At 40.2% G+C, this 19,004-nt stretch overlaps 2 protein-coding genes and 1 long non-coding RNA gene across 10 annotated transcripts in view; 2 read left to right on the top strand and 1 right to left on the bottom strand.

The window, feature by feature from the left end:
- PHTF2 (putative homeodomain transcription factor 2) overlaps positions 1-11,358 on the bottom strand; it is a 171,416-nt gene extending 160,058 nt beyond the window's left edge. For 3 of the 7 annotated variants that reach the window (XM_032276420.1, XM_032276425.1, XM_032276426.1), the window contains exon 1: positions 11,166-11,358. The gene's annotated coding sequence lies outside the window, so the exon portion shown is untranslated. The other 4 variants (XM_032276419.1, XM_032276424.1, XM_032276423.1 and 1 more) reach the window with 3 other exon arrangements.
- A 77-nt stretch (positions 11,359-11,435) lies between these two features.
- Positions 11,436-16,176, top strand: TMEM60 (transmembrane protein 60). Of its 2 annotated transcripts, none has more exons than XM_032276427.1 (2): positions 11,436-11,702; positions 15,482-16,176. In XM_032276427.1, exon 2 carries the CDS (start codon positions 15,532-15,534, stop codon positions 15,931-15,933), a length of 402 nt encoding a protein of 133 aa, XP_032132318.1. In that variant the 5' UTR covers positions 11,436-11,702; positions 15,482-15,531; the 3' UTR covers positions 15,934-16,176. The 2 variants fall into 2 exon arrangements, with proteins under 2 accessions (XP_032132318.1, XP_032132319.1); XM_032276428.1 differs by lacking the exon at positions 11,436-11,702 and adding an exon at positions 11,941-13,158.
- Positions 11,709-19,004, top strand: part of LOC116550392 — a 42,019-nt gene continuing 34,723 nt past the window's right edge. The window contains exon 1 of the long non-coding RNA XR_004268377.1: positions 11,709-11,886. This is a non-coding gene — a long non-coding RNA (uncharacterized LOC116550392). The remainder of the gene's footprint in view (positions 11,887-19,004) is intronic.

The raw sequence follows: 19,004 nt of genomic DNA, 5'->3' as shown, positions 1-19,004 counted from the left end.
CTATGTCCAAGGTTAAGTTAAATTACCATTCAATATATGATTATAGTAGTATTTTCAGTCAATGTTGCAAATATTTTCCAATGATAAAAACTGAATTATACCCTTAAGAAAATAAACACTTCATTAATCTAATAATCTTCCTTAGAAATTATACAGACATATTTTGTACACACACATACACAAAGTTTTGTTGTTAATAAGAACTGGGTTTATGGCCAGGCATGGTGGCTCTCGTCTATAATCCCAGGACTTTGAGTCAGGAGTTTGTGACGAGCCTGGCCAACATGGTGAAATCTCATCTCTACTAAAAATACAAAAATTAGCCAGACATGTTGGCAGCACTTGTAATCCCAGCTACTTGGGAGGCAGGAGAACTGCTTGAACCCAGGAGGCAGAGGCTGTGGTGAGCCAAGATGATGCCACTGTACTCCAGCCTGGGCAACAGAGTGAAACGCCATCTCAAAAAAAAAAAAAAAAAGAACTGGGTTTCCATAAGAAAATGCAATTCGTTGCTCACCTTTTAACTCATCACACATGCCTACATTTCTTTTAAGAGAAACAGGAATGCTGACAAAGATGAACCTAAACACATTCAGCCAATCAAACCTATAGTCTACTGTGGTTCTGGCTATGCAATGTTTATGCACCCTAAATACAAAGCTGGTATTTAAAAATAACAAAAATAAAAATGGTACTTTTTATATTTTCCATTTAAACTATTACTTCAAAACTCAATATACAGAAGTCCCCACTTCTAGACATTATGGGAGTAACAAGGACCAGGACCAGAGTATTCCTCTCCATTTAAAAACTAAAATATCAGAAAAAAAAAGTGAAACATTTTCAGATACTGGGAAACTGACAGCATATCCCCAAAAGGGTGGGAAAAAAAAGTGAGCCCTATGATTGTCCAAGTGTGCTGTCGCAGTTTCCAGGATGCAGTGCAGAGCCCAGAAGTATCCCTACATTGAGAAGCCAGATTTGAGTATTCAGAGACACCAAAGCAGCTAGAATTCCCAAAGTACCCAAAGAGGAGAAAGCTGCACAAAGAATAGTTCTGTAGCTCTGTAGAAGATTCCCCTTAAGTCTTCAGTTGACTATTGATTGATATATACAGTGTAGGAAAAACTACCTGAAGCAAGGGAAAGAACCACCAAAAAGGAGCAGGAAGATCAATTACAGCTTGAAACAATGTAAAACATAAAATGTCTGGTATTCAAACAAAAATTGTCAAGCATATAAAGAAACAGGAAAATATAATTCATAATGAGGAGACAGAATCAGACCCACAAATGATAAAGAGAATAGGACTTGTAAACAAGGATATTAAAACATCTATTATTTAAAACATTGCTAAAAGAAATTAGAGACTCAAATAAATAAAAAGAAATTCCATGTTCATGAATTGAAAGATTTAATATTGTTAAAATTTCCATACTACCCAAAGCAATCTACAGCTTCAATGCAATCCCTATCAAAATCCCAAGAGCATTTTTGGCAGAACTAGTAAAACCCCTACTAAAATATATATTGAATCTTAAAGGACCCCAAGTAGCCGAAACAATTTTGAAAAAGAACAACAAATTTGGAGGACTCACACCTCCTGATTCCAAAACATATTTTAAAGCAGTAATCACAACAGTGTGATATTGGTATAAAGATAAGTTAACAAATGTAATAAAGACTCTAGAAATAAACTCTCATGTATGTGGTCAAATAATCTTCAACAAGGGTACCAAGACCACTCAACAGGAAAACAACAATCTCTTCCACAAATGGTGCTTGGAAAATAGGATACAACAAAAAGAATGAAGGTGGACCTTTATTTTATACCCTCTACAGAAATTAACTCAAAATGGATTAAAAACCTAAACATAAGAAATAAAACTAAAAAACTCCTAGAAGAAAACACAGGGGAATGTTTCATAACATATGACCTGGCAATTTCTTGTCTGTAACACCGAAAGTATAGGCAACAAAAGCCAAAATAGACAAACGGAACTACATCAAACTTAAAACATTTTGTGCATCAAAAGACACAAAAGGCATATATTTACTCCCATGTAGAATGGGAGAAAATATTTGCAAATCATAAATCTCATAAGGGGTTGATATCCAGAATATATAGATGACTCCTACAACTCAATAACAAAAAATCAAATAACCTAATTTAAAAATGGGGCAAGGACTTGAATGGACATTTGCCCAAAGATGATCTACAAATGGCCAACAAGCATACAAAAAAGATGCTCAACATCACTAATTATCAGAAAAGTATAAATCAAAACCACAATAATATGTCACCTTACATCTATTAGGATGGCTAGTACGAAAACAAAAAACAGAAAATAAATATTAAAAGATGTGGAAAAATTGGAACCCTTGTGTATTGTTGATGCAACTGTAAAATGGTACAAAAAGATTAAATATAGAACTACCATATGATTCAGCAATCACATTTCTTTGTATATATCCAAAAGAACTGAATGCAGAGTCTCAACGAGATATTCGCACTCATTCATAGCAGCACTATTCACAATAGGCAAGAGGTGGAAGCAGCCCAAATATCCATCAATGGATGAACAAAAAGTAGTATACACATATTAAAGAATATTATTCAACCTTAAAAGGAGCAAATCTAAGAGTGTTTAAAAAATTTTATATATATAATGTATATGTTTGTGTGTGTGTGTATATATATATATACACATATTTAAGTATCTTAAAATCTCTTTAAAAAAAGAGAACTGACTAAAAGATGAACAATATAGTTTGGGATTTATAATATGCAGCACAAAGAACAGCACAAAGTTTCAGAAAGTGGAAACAGTATAGTATTAAAAGGTTTTCATAAAATATATGAAGTAGTTTTTTTACTCCAAAGGAGACTGTGATAATGATGTATACTAGCTGCTACAAACAAAAACTACAAGAAAAAAGAGCTATAGACAAGTCAAAAAAGCATATAAAATGAAGTCACAAAAATACTCAAAGAATCCAAAGAAGAAAAAAGGAACAGATGAGACAAAAAACAAATAGCAAGATGAAAGACTTAAACCCAATAATATCAATAATCACATTAAATGTAAATGGTCTGGGCCAGGCGCAGTGGCTCACACCTCTAATCCCAGCACTTTGGGAGGCCTAAGCAGTCAGATCACCTGAGGTCGAGAGTTCAAGACCAGCCTGACCAATATGGAGAAACCCCATCTCTACTAAAAATAGAAAAAACTAGCTGTGTGTGGTGGCGTATGCCTGTTGTCCCAGCTACTCAGGAGGCTGAGGGAGGAGAATCACTTGAACCCGGGAGGCGGAGGTTGCAGTGAACTGAGACTGTGCCATTGCGCTCCAGCTTGGGCAACAAGAGCAAAACGCCATCTCAAAAAAAAAAACATCTAAATTAAAAGGCAGAGATTAGGAAATTGGATTTTAAAAAGCAAGACCCAAGACTCAAAAGCAAGACCTATTTTTATGTGTATCTGTCAAAAACTCACTTAAATATAAACATAAAAAGGTAGAAAGTAGGGGGCAGGAGCAGTGGCTCACACCTGTAATCCCAATACTTTGGGAGGCCGAGGCAGATGGATCACCTGAGGTCAGGAGTTCAAGACCAACCTGGTCAATATGGTGAAACCCCGTTTCTACTAAATATACAAAAATTAGCCAGGCCTGGTGGCAGGTGCCTGTAATCCCAGATACTCTTGAGGCTGAGATAGGAGAATCACTTGAACCTGGGAGGCAGAGGTTGCGGGGAGGCAGAGGTTGCGGTGAGCCAAGATTGGGCCATTGCACTCCAGCCGGGGCAACAAGAGGGAATCTCCATCTCAAAAAAAAAAAAAAAAAAAAAGGTAGGAAGTAAAAAGATGAGAAAAAACATCATGTTAACACTAATAAAAAGAAAGCTTGAACAGCTATACAAAGTAGATTTTGGAGCACAATATATTACCAGGATTAAAGAGGTCCATTTCAAATGATAAGGGAATCCAATTCACCAAGCTATCATAACAATCATAAATATGCATGCACTCAGCAATAGAACTTAAAAATATATGATGCAAAAACTTACAGAATTGCAAGGAGAAACCAGCAAGTCCACATTTATAGAGATTCAATACCATTCTTCCAAAAATTGATAACAAGTAGACAAAATTAACAAGGATATATAGAAGACATGAACAATTATATCAACCAACTTGACTTGATTGACTTTTTTTCTTTTTTTTGAGACTGAGTCTCCCTCTGTCACCCAGGCTGGAGTGCAGTGGTACGATCTCAGCTCACTGCAACCTCCACCTCCCAGACCAAGGGATTCTTCTGCCCCAGGCTCCTGAAGAGCTAGAACTACAGGCATGTACCACCACACTTGGCTAATTTTCTGTATTTTTAGTAGAAATGAGATTTCAACACATTGGCCATGCTGGTCTCGAACTCCTGACATCAAATGATCTGCCTCCCTGGCCTCCCAAAGTGCTGGGATTACAGGCATGAGCCACAGCACCCAGCTTTGATTGACAATTACAAATCACTCCACCCAACATTCTTTTCAAGTGTGAATACATCAATGGCTAAGGTAGACCATATTTTGGGCCATAAAACAAGCCTAAATAAATTTTAAATGATTCAAAACATACACTGTATGTTCTTTGACCAGGCTTGATTTCTAAAGTGAAATCAAGTTAGAAATAAGTAACTAAAAAATACCTGAAAAATCAGCAAGTATTTGGAAACTCATCTACATATTTCTAAATAACCAGTGGAGTCAAAGAATTCACAAAGGAATTTATCAAGGATTCTAAACTTGAATGAAAATGAAAACAACATATTAAAATTTGTAAGATACAGTCAAAACACTAATTAGGAGAGAATTTTATAGAATTAAACACTCATTTCAGAGAAGAATAAATGTTTCAAATTATGAGCTAGGCTTCCAACTTGATTCCAGCAAATCGAGAGCAAATAAAATGCAAAATAAACAGTGAAAACAAAAATAATAAAGATGAATAGAAACCAGTGAAACTGAAAATAGAAAATCAATACAGAAAACTAAAAACTGGTTCTTTGAGAGGACTGATAAAACAGATCAATAAATCTCTAGCCAGGAGAATAGGAAAGAAAAAAGAAAATACATCAGAGTCTGAATGAGAGAACAACACTATATGTCTTATAGACAGTAAAAAGATTAATAAGGGAATGTCATGAATAATTTTATGCCAATGAATTTAATAACTTTAGATTAAATGAACAGATTCCTTGGAAAATACAAACTATCAATGCTAACTCAAGAAGTTATAAACTAAGCCTTTGTCTACTAAAGAAACTGAATTTATAGTTAAAATTCTTCCCACAAAGAAAACACCAAGCCTACATATGCAAGTTACTTGGTATTGTCTGAAGTTTTAAGATATATGGAAGGATCAAATCTTTATTATCAAATGCAGACACTAAGGATATAATTTTGATATGATTATGTTAGTATTTCAGCAAAATTATTCTGAAGGAAACTGTGTGAGGAAATGATTAGTGTAAGGCTAAATTAAGAGGAAGTAAATGATAAATAATTTGGTGACAATAATGAGGGTCTGAACTAAGTCAGTGCCAATGGTGGTTTTGTTTTGTTTTTCCTTAATTGCTGGTGTTGGGACAAGGCATGATTGAAAGACAGATGATTAGCAGACAGAAGGAACAGATGTAGTGATTGACTGGTAATAAAAGATATGGAGAGGAACCACATAACTCTTGGCTTGGACACTAAAAGAACCCTCATTAAGACTGGGTGTGGTGGCTCACGCCTGTAATCCCAGCACTTTGGGAGGCTGAGGCGGGTGGATCACGAGGTCAAGAGATCGAGACCATCCTGGTCAACATGGTGAAACCCCGTCTCTACTTAAAATACAAAAAATCAGCTGGGCATGGTGGCGCGTGCCTGTAGTCCCAGCTACTCAGGAGGCTGAGGCAGGAGAATTGCCTGAACCCAGGAGGCGGAGGTTGTGGTGAGCCAAGATCGTGCCATTGCACTCCAGCCTGGGTAACAAGAGCGAAACTCCGTCTCAAAAAAAAAAAAAGACCAGTCTGGCCAACATGGTGAAACCGTGTCTCTATTAAAAATACAAAAATTAGCTGGGGGGCAGGAGAATCACTTGAACCTGGGAGATGGAGGTTGTAGTGAGCCTAGATCACACCATTGTACTCCAGCCTGGGCGACAAGGGCAAAACTTGGTCTCAACAACAAAAAAAAAAAAAAAAAAAAACCTCATTCACTCATTAAGACAGAGACTACAAAAGTAAAGATTTGGGAACAAGAAGATATGTTTGTTTTTCAACAAATGATACATTAATGCATTCCAACACCCAAAAGACACATACAGGAAATCCGTGCAGTCAAATCAGCTTGTTCTATCTCCCAAGATAGAACAAGCATTCCCATGACTATACAATTAATAGCTTTTCTCTGTCAAAGAATTTTAGAAATAAAAAAGAAAGCAGTTAAGAGATTTGAGAAAAAAAGTCCCTTTCCCTATACACTTCATTCACTGAAAACCTACTTCACTGATTTTTTTCATTGTCATTTAGAATAGCAAAACCTTATTTATGCACTCCACCTGATTTAATGAGTTTAATACACTTTCTTCAGAAAAAAAAAGTTGATCATGTGAAGCTCTCTCCCGATATTTTCCCTTCTTTTGTGTGGCTGAAATGATTCTTCATTCAACTCTGCCTGTTGAATTCTATTGCCTCCTTTTAAGGTTTTATTTGCTTGTTCGCCATTTTCTGGCTTCTCTTATTCTATCTGGGAAAAGTTATTTTACAACACTCGTGTGCGTGTGCACACACACACCTATTCAGCTTAGTCAAATAACTGCAACAATCACTTTTTTAGCTAGTCTCAGAAACTAAGAGTATGTCAAGTGCTTTACATACATTATTTCATTTAATTCTTAAAATCTCACAAAGTAGGTAACACCATTTAATGAACAAATAAAACTGAACCTCAAAAAATTACATAATGAGTCCAATGTCACACAATCAGTGGATGGTAGAATTGGGACTTGAACCTAGGTCTATAGACCACCAAAACTTATGCCACCTAATTTTTATAAATTTTCTGCTATCTGTAACAGATCCTATACAGGTCTTCCTAAAGTACTTTTATTCATGCAACAAATATGAGTGACTATACGTCTTTAAAATTTCTGTAGATATACTTTTAACAGCTCCTTTCTTGTACTATTTTTGCAACTGGAAAGCTGCATACTGTGCACTTTTTTACCCTTTACTTCCTCTCATTAAATGTCAAATTTAATCATGTTATGATTACTATCAGGTAGTGGTTCAGCCACGGCTATTTCCTGCCCCAGTTCCTGTTCACTACCTAGAATGAGATCCAGCATATTTTCATTCCTAGTGCTCTAAAACTACCTGTTCTAGGGAGCAGTCAGGTTTTCTCACCTGAACATTTATTTCTATCTTTAGTGTCACGTTAGCAATTTGCATAAGACTAACAAGGTGGACTAAAAATGCAGCTTTCCTAAATGTCACTTAATATTTTCTACTTAATCATATGATTCTGGTCATCAAGCGATGTTTCAGATTTGTAAATTTAACCTGAGTATTTATGGTTCTGCATTAATCTGAGAAGACAAAAGCATGCGACTTTCTCAGATTTTCAAGGGCAATCCCAATTTAAAACACACTGGGGCCAGGCATGGTGGTTCACATCTGTAATCCTAAGACTTTGGGAGGTCAGGGTGGGAAAATTACTTGAGGTCTCTAGCCTGGCCAACTTAGCAAAACCCTGTATCTACAAAAAAATAAAAATTAAAAATTAGCTGGACACAGTGGCACATGCCTGCAGGTCTAGCTACTCAGGAGGTTGAGGCAACCTGAGCCTGCGAGTTCAAGGTTACAGCTGGAAGACAGAATAAGACCCTGTCTCAAAATAAAAATGTTTGATTCCACTATCATGTATCAAGTAGGAGTTAAGAAAAGACAGTCAAAATAAATGCAAATGGAAGTTTGCAATAATGACTCCATGTGGCTACAGACCAGGTAAAGGGGTTAAGGGATGGCAACAGTCACTTTGGGTTTCTTCCTTGAGTCTTAATTTGCACTGGGAAAATAAGTAGTGAAGGTAAATGATAAATAAACATGGAATAATGGACAAACTGTTGAGGTTCTTCTATAATTTTAGTATCTAAGTATGCAATTTCTGATCATCAAAACTGGGTGGTACTCACTTTGCCCAACCACATTTATATACCATTATCATTTAAAGCTGGTCTTCACACATATATTTTATATAAAGTTACAATAACCATTCCCTCAACAATCCATATTTCTGTTATGAGACTTCGCCTCTTCCTGTTCTGCATAGAATGCCCTCTTTCCCCATCTATGAACACCACCTCCGGACCTTTCAGGCTTCAATGGTAGCTCCCCTCAAACTCAACCAGTTCTCTCTTAAAATTATTTACTGTTTCTTTTTCTTTTCTTTTTTTTTGAGATGGAGTCTCACTCTGTCAGCCAGGCTGGAGTGCAGTGGTGTGATCTCGGCTCACTGTAGCCTCAATCTCCCAGGTTCAAGCAATTCTCCTGCCTCAGGCTTCCAAGTAGGTAGGACTTACAGGTGCATGCCACCATGCCCAGCTAATTTTTTTTGTTTTTTGGGTTTTTTTCTTTTTTTCTTTTTTTTTTTTTTGTATTTTTAGTAGAGACAGGGTATCACCATATTGATCAGGCTGGTCTTGAACTCCTGACCTCGTGATCCACCAGGGACGGCCTCCCAAAGTGTTGGGATTACAGGCGTGAGCCACCACACCCGGCTTGACTGTATTTTGACTGTAATCTATCACATGAGGTCAAGTGTCTTGTAGCATCATCTTGGTACTCAAAAAGTTTCAGATTTTGGAGCATTTCAGATTTTCAGTTTACAGATGCTCAATCTGTATACACTGTATCGTATTATCATCATTTGTTCAAATATCCATCTCTCCCACCAAATGGATGCTCCTCAAATACAGAGAAGGTGACTCCATCCCTTTACCTTCAGCAACATCCAACAGTGCCTACATCTCAAAGTATTATTGTGTACAACAGTGGATTCAATTTATGGTTTTGCAGCATTATTTTCCACTCAGTAGTATCCTACTATAAAGTCTCCAAGAAGCCAATTATACTGTGACAATACAGTATAAGGGCTTGGAATGCAGGCTTTGAAATCAGACTGCTTAGGTGTGAACCCCACCTCTACTGACTCATTCTCTACTGACTCGAGAAGAAATCTCGAACATATGAGTTAAACTAAGTCTTGATTTGCTTATCTATAAAATGACGGTAATCAGTACCCATCTCACAGGACTAAAAGGTTAAATAAGATAATATACAAGTAGTCCAACTATTTTGATTCTCATTTTATCCACATGCCACCCTAAATTCTCTTCAGTGTAGTGATGTTTTTTTCATTACAAATTCCTTCCAATTTTGCATTAAATGGACCGCCAAAAAGGTTCATGCTTTACAAATTGGGCGAGCCATTATTTTTAGGACCAACTGTCCAGTGCCAGTTTGGGCTCAAAAAAAGTCTACTCTTGGAGGCTTGACTATGCAAGAGTGCCCCCACTGTATACCATACTTGTTTACTGACCACATTTTCATGCTGTACCAGAAAGTGGTCAAAATTAGAACACGAAAACTCTCTACCTCATTAACACCTAACTTAAAACTATCAGACGCATTCAGACAGCTAATCTGTGTGGGAGGCAGGCTATTTCTGGAGCAAAAAAAAAATTCCTGGAACCACTGTGCGTCTGGTCCCAGACACGGCTCATTCTCCCCAGACCTCCAGATTCCTCTCCTCCAGGTTATGGAGGTTGAGCCACTACAACCGATAAAGCATATCCATTTCCTTCTCTTAAAATTTGCAGTCCATACACCATATCCAAATTAGGATTTCAAATTGTTATGCTAGTTTATGGCCCTTTAGGCTAAAGTGTACAGTTTCCAAATTCTCAGAATTCCCCTTCCAATATTAAAAATATGGTGAAAAAGGCCCAGTTTGAAAGAAAACAAACTTTACAAAAATACCTGAAAACAAGATCACATAGTAAGTCTCTAGCCAATGTCTTGGAGGAAAAAAAAAGATACAAACGTTTAAAAATGGCAAAAGCTAACCAAAAGCTGTAAAATCAAAGTATCACACCTAAAAATTAGTCTAAACGTAAGCACGATATACTATTAACAAAGAAAGCAACTGAAAACTACAAAATAATATTCACCATGAATTTCAAATTACTTGGCACGTAAAATACACACTGAGATTAATAAATTGTTCCAGATCCTGTACTTCCCAGGTTAGTATAAAGCAGTTCCTTGTTTTTGCCAGGCTAAAAATAAAAAGGGTGACTGATAGTGACAGAATAATCCCTAAAGTTACACAAGGAGGTGCTGAGTTAGAAAGCCATAACTCGAAGGACAATACCAGAACGCCGGCTGTCAACATTGGGCAGATAAAAATAAGAAAAGATGTAGCATGCTGACGGAGCAGGGCATTGTTTCCAGACGGGAAATATCCCTTAAGGCCGGTGCCTAGTATCTCAGTACCCGCTCGGTAATGTTGGGAGCAGAAAACTCGACCGCCGCCTGCTCAGAGGGGGCAGGGCAGCGACCCTCCTTCCACCTCCTCCAGCGCGCGAGCCACCGCCCCCTCCCGAGCCCGCTCCTCCGGCCGCTAGCCGACCTCTCCCCGCCCGCCGGGCTCGCCACCCGAGACCCCTGAACGCTCTTCCAGGACCCGACGACCCCTCAGCACAGCGCCAAGGAAAGGAAGCAAAGGACAGGGGCCTGGGAGCGGGGCCGGAGGGGCGGGCGGCGGTGCTGGGCTTCGGCCCGTCACCATTAAGGTTTGAAGACCGCGCGGGCTCGGGAAGAAGGCGGCTGAGCCTTCGCCAACGGCCGAATGAGGGGAGGGGGCCGTGGCGGACCCTGGCCCCTCAGCTACTGAGACTGCTTGGAAAGTCACCCGCCGCAGGCGGCGACGCGTTGGCCCGGGAGCCCCCACCTCCATCCTGACAACCGCTCTCCTCCCTCGTCCTGATCCAGCCTCGAGATTCTGTCAGAACTCGATGACCTCCACACGGCCCACCCGAGCGCGGAGGTGATGCCGCTCTTACCGTAGGAGCAGGCGCCGCGCCGCTAGGAGGCGGCTGAGGTGTGCGCGGGAGACACCGAAGCTAGCGCCGCCGCCACCAGAGCCCGAGGAGCTACAACGAGGCTCACGGCGGGCGCGCTGCCTCCAAAGCGTTGCCCCACCCCCTCTCCCGCAGGATTTTGCGCCGGTGCCTGCAGTCACTGCGCGCGGGCGGGGAGGACTGGAGAAGGGGTGGGGCACCCCGAGGGGGCGGAGCTGAGCGCAGGCTTGGTCTCATTAACATCTGTAGGCCCAATGGGAGCACGGAAACTCCAGGCTGAGCTTGGACTGACTTCCCTCCTAACCCGTGACAGTGGAGAGGCGGGACCAATGGCTTCTTTTATTGCCGCCTTTCTGTCGAATCTGAATGTAAGGAAAGGTCGGTTGGTTTGCACTGGCGGACAAATGGTCCAATTGAAGCGAGAAAAGGGGCCTCTGAATCCAGATTGGCGTCCTCTCTACCTATAGAGTAGACTCAGGGGCGGTGAGAACCAGCCCCGGATGTGGGCGCGGCCCTGAGGTAGAACGGTGAGATCCTCTACCGCGGTGGGTTGGGGAGGCGGAACTGAAATTTTTTTCGTAATTATCATGTGACGGGTTCTGGATTTAATGGGGGGAAAAGTGCGGAAAAGGACAAGGATCCACACTGGCGAATTTCCTGATCTTCGCGCCCGTCCCCGCTGTCCCGCCGGCAGCGTTGCCAGGTGAGTCCAAGGCTCTGCCCTAGCCCGCACGGTGCACCTGAGCTGGCCTCCGGATTCCTCCGTGGGCTGTGCGGCCGACCCCCAATCCATCACACAGCCAGCCCCAAACGCGCACACACCTTCTTGGTTCCAGGGCTTCTGTGACCATCCAGCAGGAACCGTGTTAAACTTCAACGTGTGCTGGGCCCACAGCCCATAAACGGGGGACGTCTGGGTGGGGCGCCGTGAGCCGACCATCGGTGTTTGCAGAAGGGCAAGGATAGTTTAGGAACGTCCTGAAGTTCCAGAGGCAAGTAGGCCCCCAGATCAGCGAAGTTGTAAGCAGAACGCTGTTCCTTTGGCCGAGGCTGTTGCAGCACGGGCTTTTCGAAGTTGACTCACTAGGAATAATTTTTGGGCTCATGAAGCAAAATTACCTTTGGGATCAGGCAGGCTCACTTGGTAGAGTACTGGCAGTGGCGAGAGAAGGGAAATGGGGGCTGATACTCAGACGCAGGCAATGTCGGTAGGGCTCTATATATTTCCACACGGGGGTAACTCCGAAGGTTTTAAAAATGAATTAAGAATCATTGACAAATACGTAACTGTCTTCCTAATGCCAGAAATAACCACCTTAAATGGGAAACATTTTAGTTGAGCACATTTTTGGAGTACGCACTTCCACCTCTCACGTGAAGAGAATAGCCGGAAACATAACTACTGCCTAAATTGATGAAGACGTAAATGTAAAATTGGGGTCGTATGTCGTCGTCGTAGTTCAGTATGCAAGCATACAATCCTTCAGTCGTCATTTAAGTATCAGCAGTGCTTCCCCATTGAGGGTATTTTCGTGCAAGAACATAACATAATTTTCTGGCATCCCACATTATACATCTTACAGGAACGATAAGATTGTTACTTGCATCCTTTCACCTCCAGCCCTAAAACCATGGTGAGTGCAGCCAATCATAAGGAAAAGAATGAAGCTTGTCTTATCCGATGGCAGATGGAAAAGTAAACCTTTTTTTTAGAGGTTCATAGAAACGGCCAGATTGATTGGAGATGGGGATTGTGCAGTTTACAGGATGAAATCCATCCATGGTTATTAACACAGACTCCTCCAACCCTGCTTCCAAATTCAGCCACACATCCCACTATATGGCAGCCTTTGGCCAGGACAGGAAACCAACACAGAAAAATTACTCCTTAGGAGCAAAAAGTACTGCAGTATGAAGCCTCTGCCAATTAAGTAAATAAGTTTAACTGCCACTAGATGGATATAAGGGGAAAGAGGTGAGTTAGGAGACTGATACTTAATTGTTGAAATAAAACAGATGTGTTCTCTTGCACAAGAATAGCCACCATTTAAAGTAGTATAGATGTTGCACAGTACATCAAGATTGGTTCTAAAATATAGTTAATTGAGCACACTAATCTAGGGCATTTGGCTCATTTAGCCAATTTCTTCACCTTTTCCTTCTTCACCCTTCCTTCCTGCATCTTTCCTTCTACCTTGCATGCTTTTGTTCCTATCCCTAGCACCTTCTGATCTTTTTCTCTTTCTGTCCAGTGTCCTCTCTCATATTCAGTGTCATTCCCCATTGCCTTATTTCTCTGTTTATAGTCGTAATTAAATTCTTCCTTTCCTGAAAATTTCTTCTTTCAGTTTCATATACCTCACCTTTCATTTTCTCTTCTCCACATGACTCAAAGGAATAAAATGTTCTCCACTGTTTCCATTTCTGGATCTTCTGTTTACTCCTTAACCAACTGCATTCAGTCTCTGGCTTCTGATTTCCCATTCTACTTATCCTTTTTCCAAATAGTCATAAAGATTAGTATAATAAACTTGAATAAGCGAGGAACATGTCATAAATCTATATGTGAAGATTAAATATAATAAATGCTATCTCTAAGTTTTATGCATTCACAATCAAAATCCCAAGTTTTTAAGAATCAGCAAATTTAGCATTAGCGCAAAATAGAAAATATTCTATACCTGAATGGAACCTTAGAGGAAAAAAACTGAAAATATTCTAGAAAAGAGGCGGACACTTTGGGAGGCCGAGGTGGGTGGGTCACCTTAGGTCAGGAGTTCGAGACCAGCCTGGCCAACTTGGTGAAACCCTGTTTCTACTAAAAAATGCCAAAAATTAGCTGGGCTTAGTGGTGGGCTCCTGTAATCCCAGCTACTCAGGAGGCTGAGACAGGAGAATCGCTTGAACCCGGGAAGCAGAGGTTGCAGTGAGCTGAGATTTTGCCATTGCACTGCAGCCTGGGCAACAAGAGTGAAATCCCATCTCAAAAAAAAAAAAAAAAAATCTATACCACAAACCAGTGAGAGTATTGTTAAAAGAAAATATATATGTTAAATCAGGAAATGTAAGAATTTTTATGAGAAAATAAGTGAGAATTTAAGAATGTAAGTTCCAAATTATGTGAAAATCCAGTGTTATCAATGACTTTTATATTATTTAGCCCAACAACCTCTTTACAATCTTTTTGTTTTCCTTTTTTGAGACGGCTGGGGGTGTCTCACTCCATCACCCAGGTTGGAGTGCAGTGTGCAACACAGCTCACTGCAGCCACAACTTTCCGGGTGCAAGTGATTCTCCCACTTCAGCGTCGCAAGTAGCTGGAAATACAGGCATGTGCTACCGTGCCTGACTAACTTTTTGTATTTTTAGTGGAGATGGGGTTTTGCCATGTTGCCCAGACTGGTCTTGAACTCCTGGGCTCAAGAGATGCACCTGCCTTGGATTCCCAAAGTGTTGGTACTACAGGCGTGAGCCACTGTGCCCAGCTACTAAAATCTTAATTCTACTTGATATCCTTGTGATTTTTATTAACCATTCCCTCTTTTTATTGATGGATTGATTGATGGAGACAGGATCTCACTCTGCTGCCCAGGCTGGAGTGTAGTGGCATGATCTCATGGCTCTCTCATTGTAGCTTCGACCTCCTGGACTTAAGCAATCCTCCCACTTCAGCCTCTCAGTAGCTGTGACTACCACCACGCCTGGCCAGTTTTTTATTTTTTGTAGAGACAGGGTTTCACTCTGTTGACCTGGCTCCTCTGTAGCTCCTGGGCTCAAGTGATATGCCCACCTTGGCTTCCCAAAGTACTGGGATTACTGGCATGAGCCACACACTCTTCCCATTCCCTCCTCTTAAAACTCTCTTCTCAGCTTGATATCACCTCTACCCTTTTCACTACTTTGAATGTTTTTTTCTTTGTACCCCTTGAAATTGAATGAAAAATTACAGATTTGCAAATGTAGAGGAAGATTAAGAGCATCTTTGCAGTGCAGGAATAAAGTCATAAGTGCCTGGACTCCAGTGATAGCACTGAAAAGGAATCACCTGACATTCTGAATAGAGCTCATACTGGGGATTTGCTAAAAATTGTACTTTGTCATGGGCTGTAGGGAATAGTGGATATAATGTCAACAATCACTGTAAGTTTTATAGGATTTGAAAGGAAGAGTGGTAGAATGTTAGAATGTTTTCACAATTAGGAAGTCAGTTGGGAAAGAGCCAGCTTTGTTCACTAGGAATGGAAGTGATTTATTTTTTCTGGTATCAAAACAATCTTGACTTTTTCTCCTTCTCTTAGGGTATATTTCCTTTTTTTCGATCCTGCAACAGCCTCTTTAAACTGTTTAAATGAGAATGTCCTTGGCTCAGAGAGTACTGCTCACCTGGCTTTTCACGTTACTCTTCTTGATCATGTTGGTGTTGAAACTGGATGAGAAAGCACCTTGGAACTGGTTCCTCATATTTATTCCAGTCTGGATATTTGATACTATCCTTCTTGTCATGCTGATTGTGAAAATGGCTGGGCGGTGTAAGTCTGGCTTTGACCCTCGACATGGATCACACAATATTAAAAAAAAAGCCTGGTACCTCATTGCAATGTTACTTAAATTAGCCTTCTGCCTCGCACTCTGTGCTAAACTGGAACAGTTTACTACCATGAATCTGTCCTATGTCTTCATTCCTTTATGGGCCTTGCTGGCTGGGGCTTTAACAGAACTTGGATATAACGTCTTTTTTGTGAGAGACTGACTTCTAAGTACATCATCTCATTTCTATTGCTGTTCAACCAGTTACCTTTAAAGTGTTCTGAATCTTTTCAAGTTTCATGAATACCAGAAAACTGAGGGAAAATACCAAATATAGTTGTATACTACTTCCATAAAACAGAATTGGTGAATCGTGGACTTCTGCTCAGCCTACAGCTTAATTATTCAGCATTTGTTATTGAAATCTTTATTATCTCTATGTAAATAAAGTTTCTTTTGGACCTCATTTTTCTACATGACTCTTGAATAATATGTTGTATGTGGTCAGTATCTAAAGTAAGTAAATATAAAACCTTTAACCTACATGTTTGGGCTGGGTGCGGTGGCTCACACCTTGTAATCCCAGCACTTTGGAAGGCCAAGGCTGGTGTATCAGGAGTTGGAGACCAGCCTGGCCAACATGGTGAAACCCCATCTCTACTAAAAGTAAAAAAAATTACCCAGGCGTAGTGGCGGGGCACCTGTAATCCCAGCTACTCAGGAGGCTGAGACAGGAGAATCGTTTGAACCAGGAGGTGGAGGTTGCACTCAGCCAAGATTGCACTACTGCACTCTGTCCTGGGCGACAAAGCGAGACTCTGTCTCAAAAAAAAAACACAAACAAAACCTACATGTTTGAATAGAAGTTTAATATACTATGGCTCTATTATGACCAAATAAATGGACATATGTGTTTCTAAATTATGAAAGAAAAAAACTAGTGACTGAAACAGAGATGCCACTTTGTATTTACATTCAGAAAGAAACTAAGTTTGATAGATTCTTATTTAGGCTAAGTTCACTATTTCCTCTGCCTTCTGATTGGGACAAATAATTCAGAGGTGGCATGTTAAAACAGAGCAGAAAGGCCGGGAACAGTGACTCATCCCTGTAATCTCAGCACTTTGGGAGGCTAAGGCGGGCAGATCACAAGGTCAAGAGATTGAGACCATCCTGAACAACCTGGCAAAACCCCATCTCTACTAAAAATACAAAAATCACCTGGGTGTGGTAGCGGGCATCTGTAGTCCCAGCTACTCGGGAGGCTAAGACAGGAGAATCATTTGAACCTGGGAGGCTGAGGTTGCAGTGAGCCAAGATCGAGCCACTGCACTCCAGCCTGGTGACAGAGCGAGACTCCATCTCAAAAAAATAAAAAATAAAAAAAAAAAAGCAGCAGAAACTTGCCACTTCCTAAAGTTAGAGGTACCTTATAATCCTGATTCTGTCAGGACAGGCCCAGTTTATGCCTATAGTCCTGGGGTCTCAAGGAATTAGTGCCCCTCTTGCTCTTAGAAGTATCTTAAATTAAGAGAGCATATGATCACCCTACCAAGGTACTAATCAATTCCAATGAAACAGAGGTGGCAGCACTTACAAAAAATTCCAAAGAGGTTGAAGTGTCTTATAGCTGAAGCACAATGATTGTTCTTACCCTATACAACCCTCACTTTTAGCTGTGAGAGAAATCTGAAGTGGCTTTTCTGTTTTAAAAAAAATCAAACGAAAAGTGATTTCTGGCTACTGAAACAGGTCTAGTTCTCCCTTGTAATGACAGATAACATAAGTTTCACAACAGCAGATTAATACAGCTTAACTCACTAAGCATTTGAAACTAAAGAGCGAGGCTAAATAAATAAAAATAACTGCAAATGTTTTCATCTTATAATTGGCAATAATATTTTTGGTATGTAAAAATAGGATACAGAATAGTTAGTACTGGGAACTGAATGTTCCAGGCTTGATCAGATACCTCTAACTCAATTGAGAGATCCATGCCTTGGTTTATGGAATCATTAAATAAATTCAAAGTAAAAGAAGGCTGACATCTCTGAAAAACCAGCTAAGAGGATTTTGGAGTACAGGAAAAAGGAAAAGAAGGGATGGCACCATGTGCAAACAATCAGCTAGGCCAGGAGTCAGCAAAATTTATCTGTAAAGGGCTGCTCAGTAAATAGTTTAAGCTTTGTAAGTGATACGATTTCTTTTGCAATTACTCAACTCAGTCCTTATGGCAGAAAAAGCAGCAATAGACCATGGCTGTATCCCAATAAAACCTTATTTTTTCATGGACACGAAATTTAAATTTCAAAAGATTTTCACATCACAAAATATAATTTTTACTTTTGTTTCAACCATTTAATGCCATAAAAACCATTCTTGCCTCACGCACCATAGAAAAACTGGCAGTGGGTTAGATACGACCTGATTTGCTGACCCCTGTGCTAGGCAATAAAAGCAGAAAGAAATTCTGTATGAGATGTGAAAAGGAAAGGTGGAACAGGTCTCTTGCTCCTGCAAACAGTTCTACAAGGAAGGAAGAGAGAAATTAGGTAAGAATTGTATGTAAACAGCAACACAATAACCAACCTGTTTACACATGAGGGTCAATGAATTTTAACAGCATCTGAAGGATTCCCAGAAAGAACTGCCACACTAAAACACTTGAAGCAGCACAATAAGTGATCATGGATGTGTGCCTCAGTACATACATCTGCATTAAAACATTAAGTAATGAAGACATTAAAGATAGAAATCGTGCTTCCAAGTAGAAAAATCAAAACAGATGGACTAATATGTAAACAATTAGTATTGTACAAAAATACATTCCTAGGTTTTAGTTATAGGATTCTTCCTTTGTATTACAGAGATATTTACTAATGATGTTTATTAAGATTAAACACACAATGCCTCATGAAACTTAAACATCAGAGGCTTTTACCAAAGCCGTTTTTTTTCTAGGTTAGCATGGATGTAACTTACTCTGGTTTGGGCAAAAGATTTGTTATCAACAATCAGAGTAAAAGCAACCTGTACACAAAAAAACTTCTTATAAGACTTGAAAATATAAAAAGGAGCTGAGTGCAGCGGTTCACGCCTGTGGTCCCAGCTACATGGAAGGCTGAGATGGGAGGATCACTTGAGCCCAGGAGTTCAACATTACAGTGAGCTGTGATCATGCCACTGCACTCCAGCCTGGGTGACAAAGTGAGCCCCTGTCTCAAAAAAAAAAAAAAGTCCAGGTGCAGTGGCTCACGGCTGTAATCCCAGCACTTTGGGAGGCCAAGGCGGGTG

Source organism: Sapajus apella, unplaced genomic scaffold, assembly GCF_009761245.1.
Source record: "Sapajus apella isolate SASKATOON/1434 unplaced genomic scaffold, GSC_monkey_1.0 scaffold7, whole genome shotgun sequence".
In the NCBI taxonomy this organism is placed as follows: domain Eukaryota; kingdom Metazoa; phylum Chordata; class Mammalia; order Primates; family Cebidae; genus Sapajus; species Sapajus apella.
Note: the sequence above shows the minus strand (reverse complement) of the source record. Positions and strands in the feature narration are given on the sequence as shown.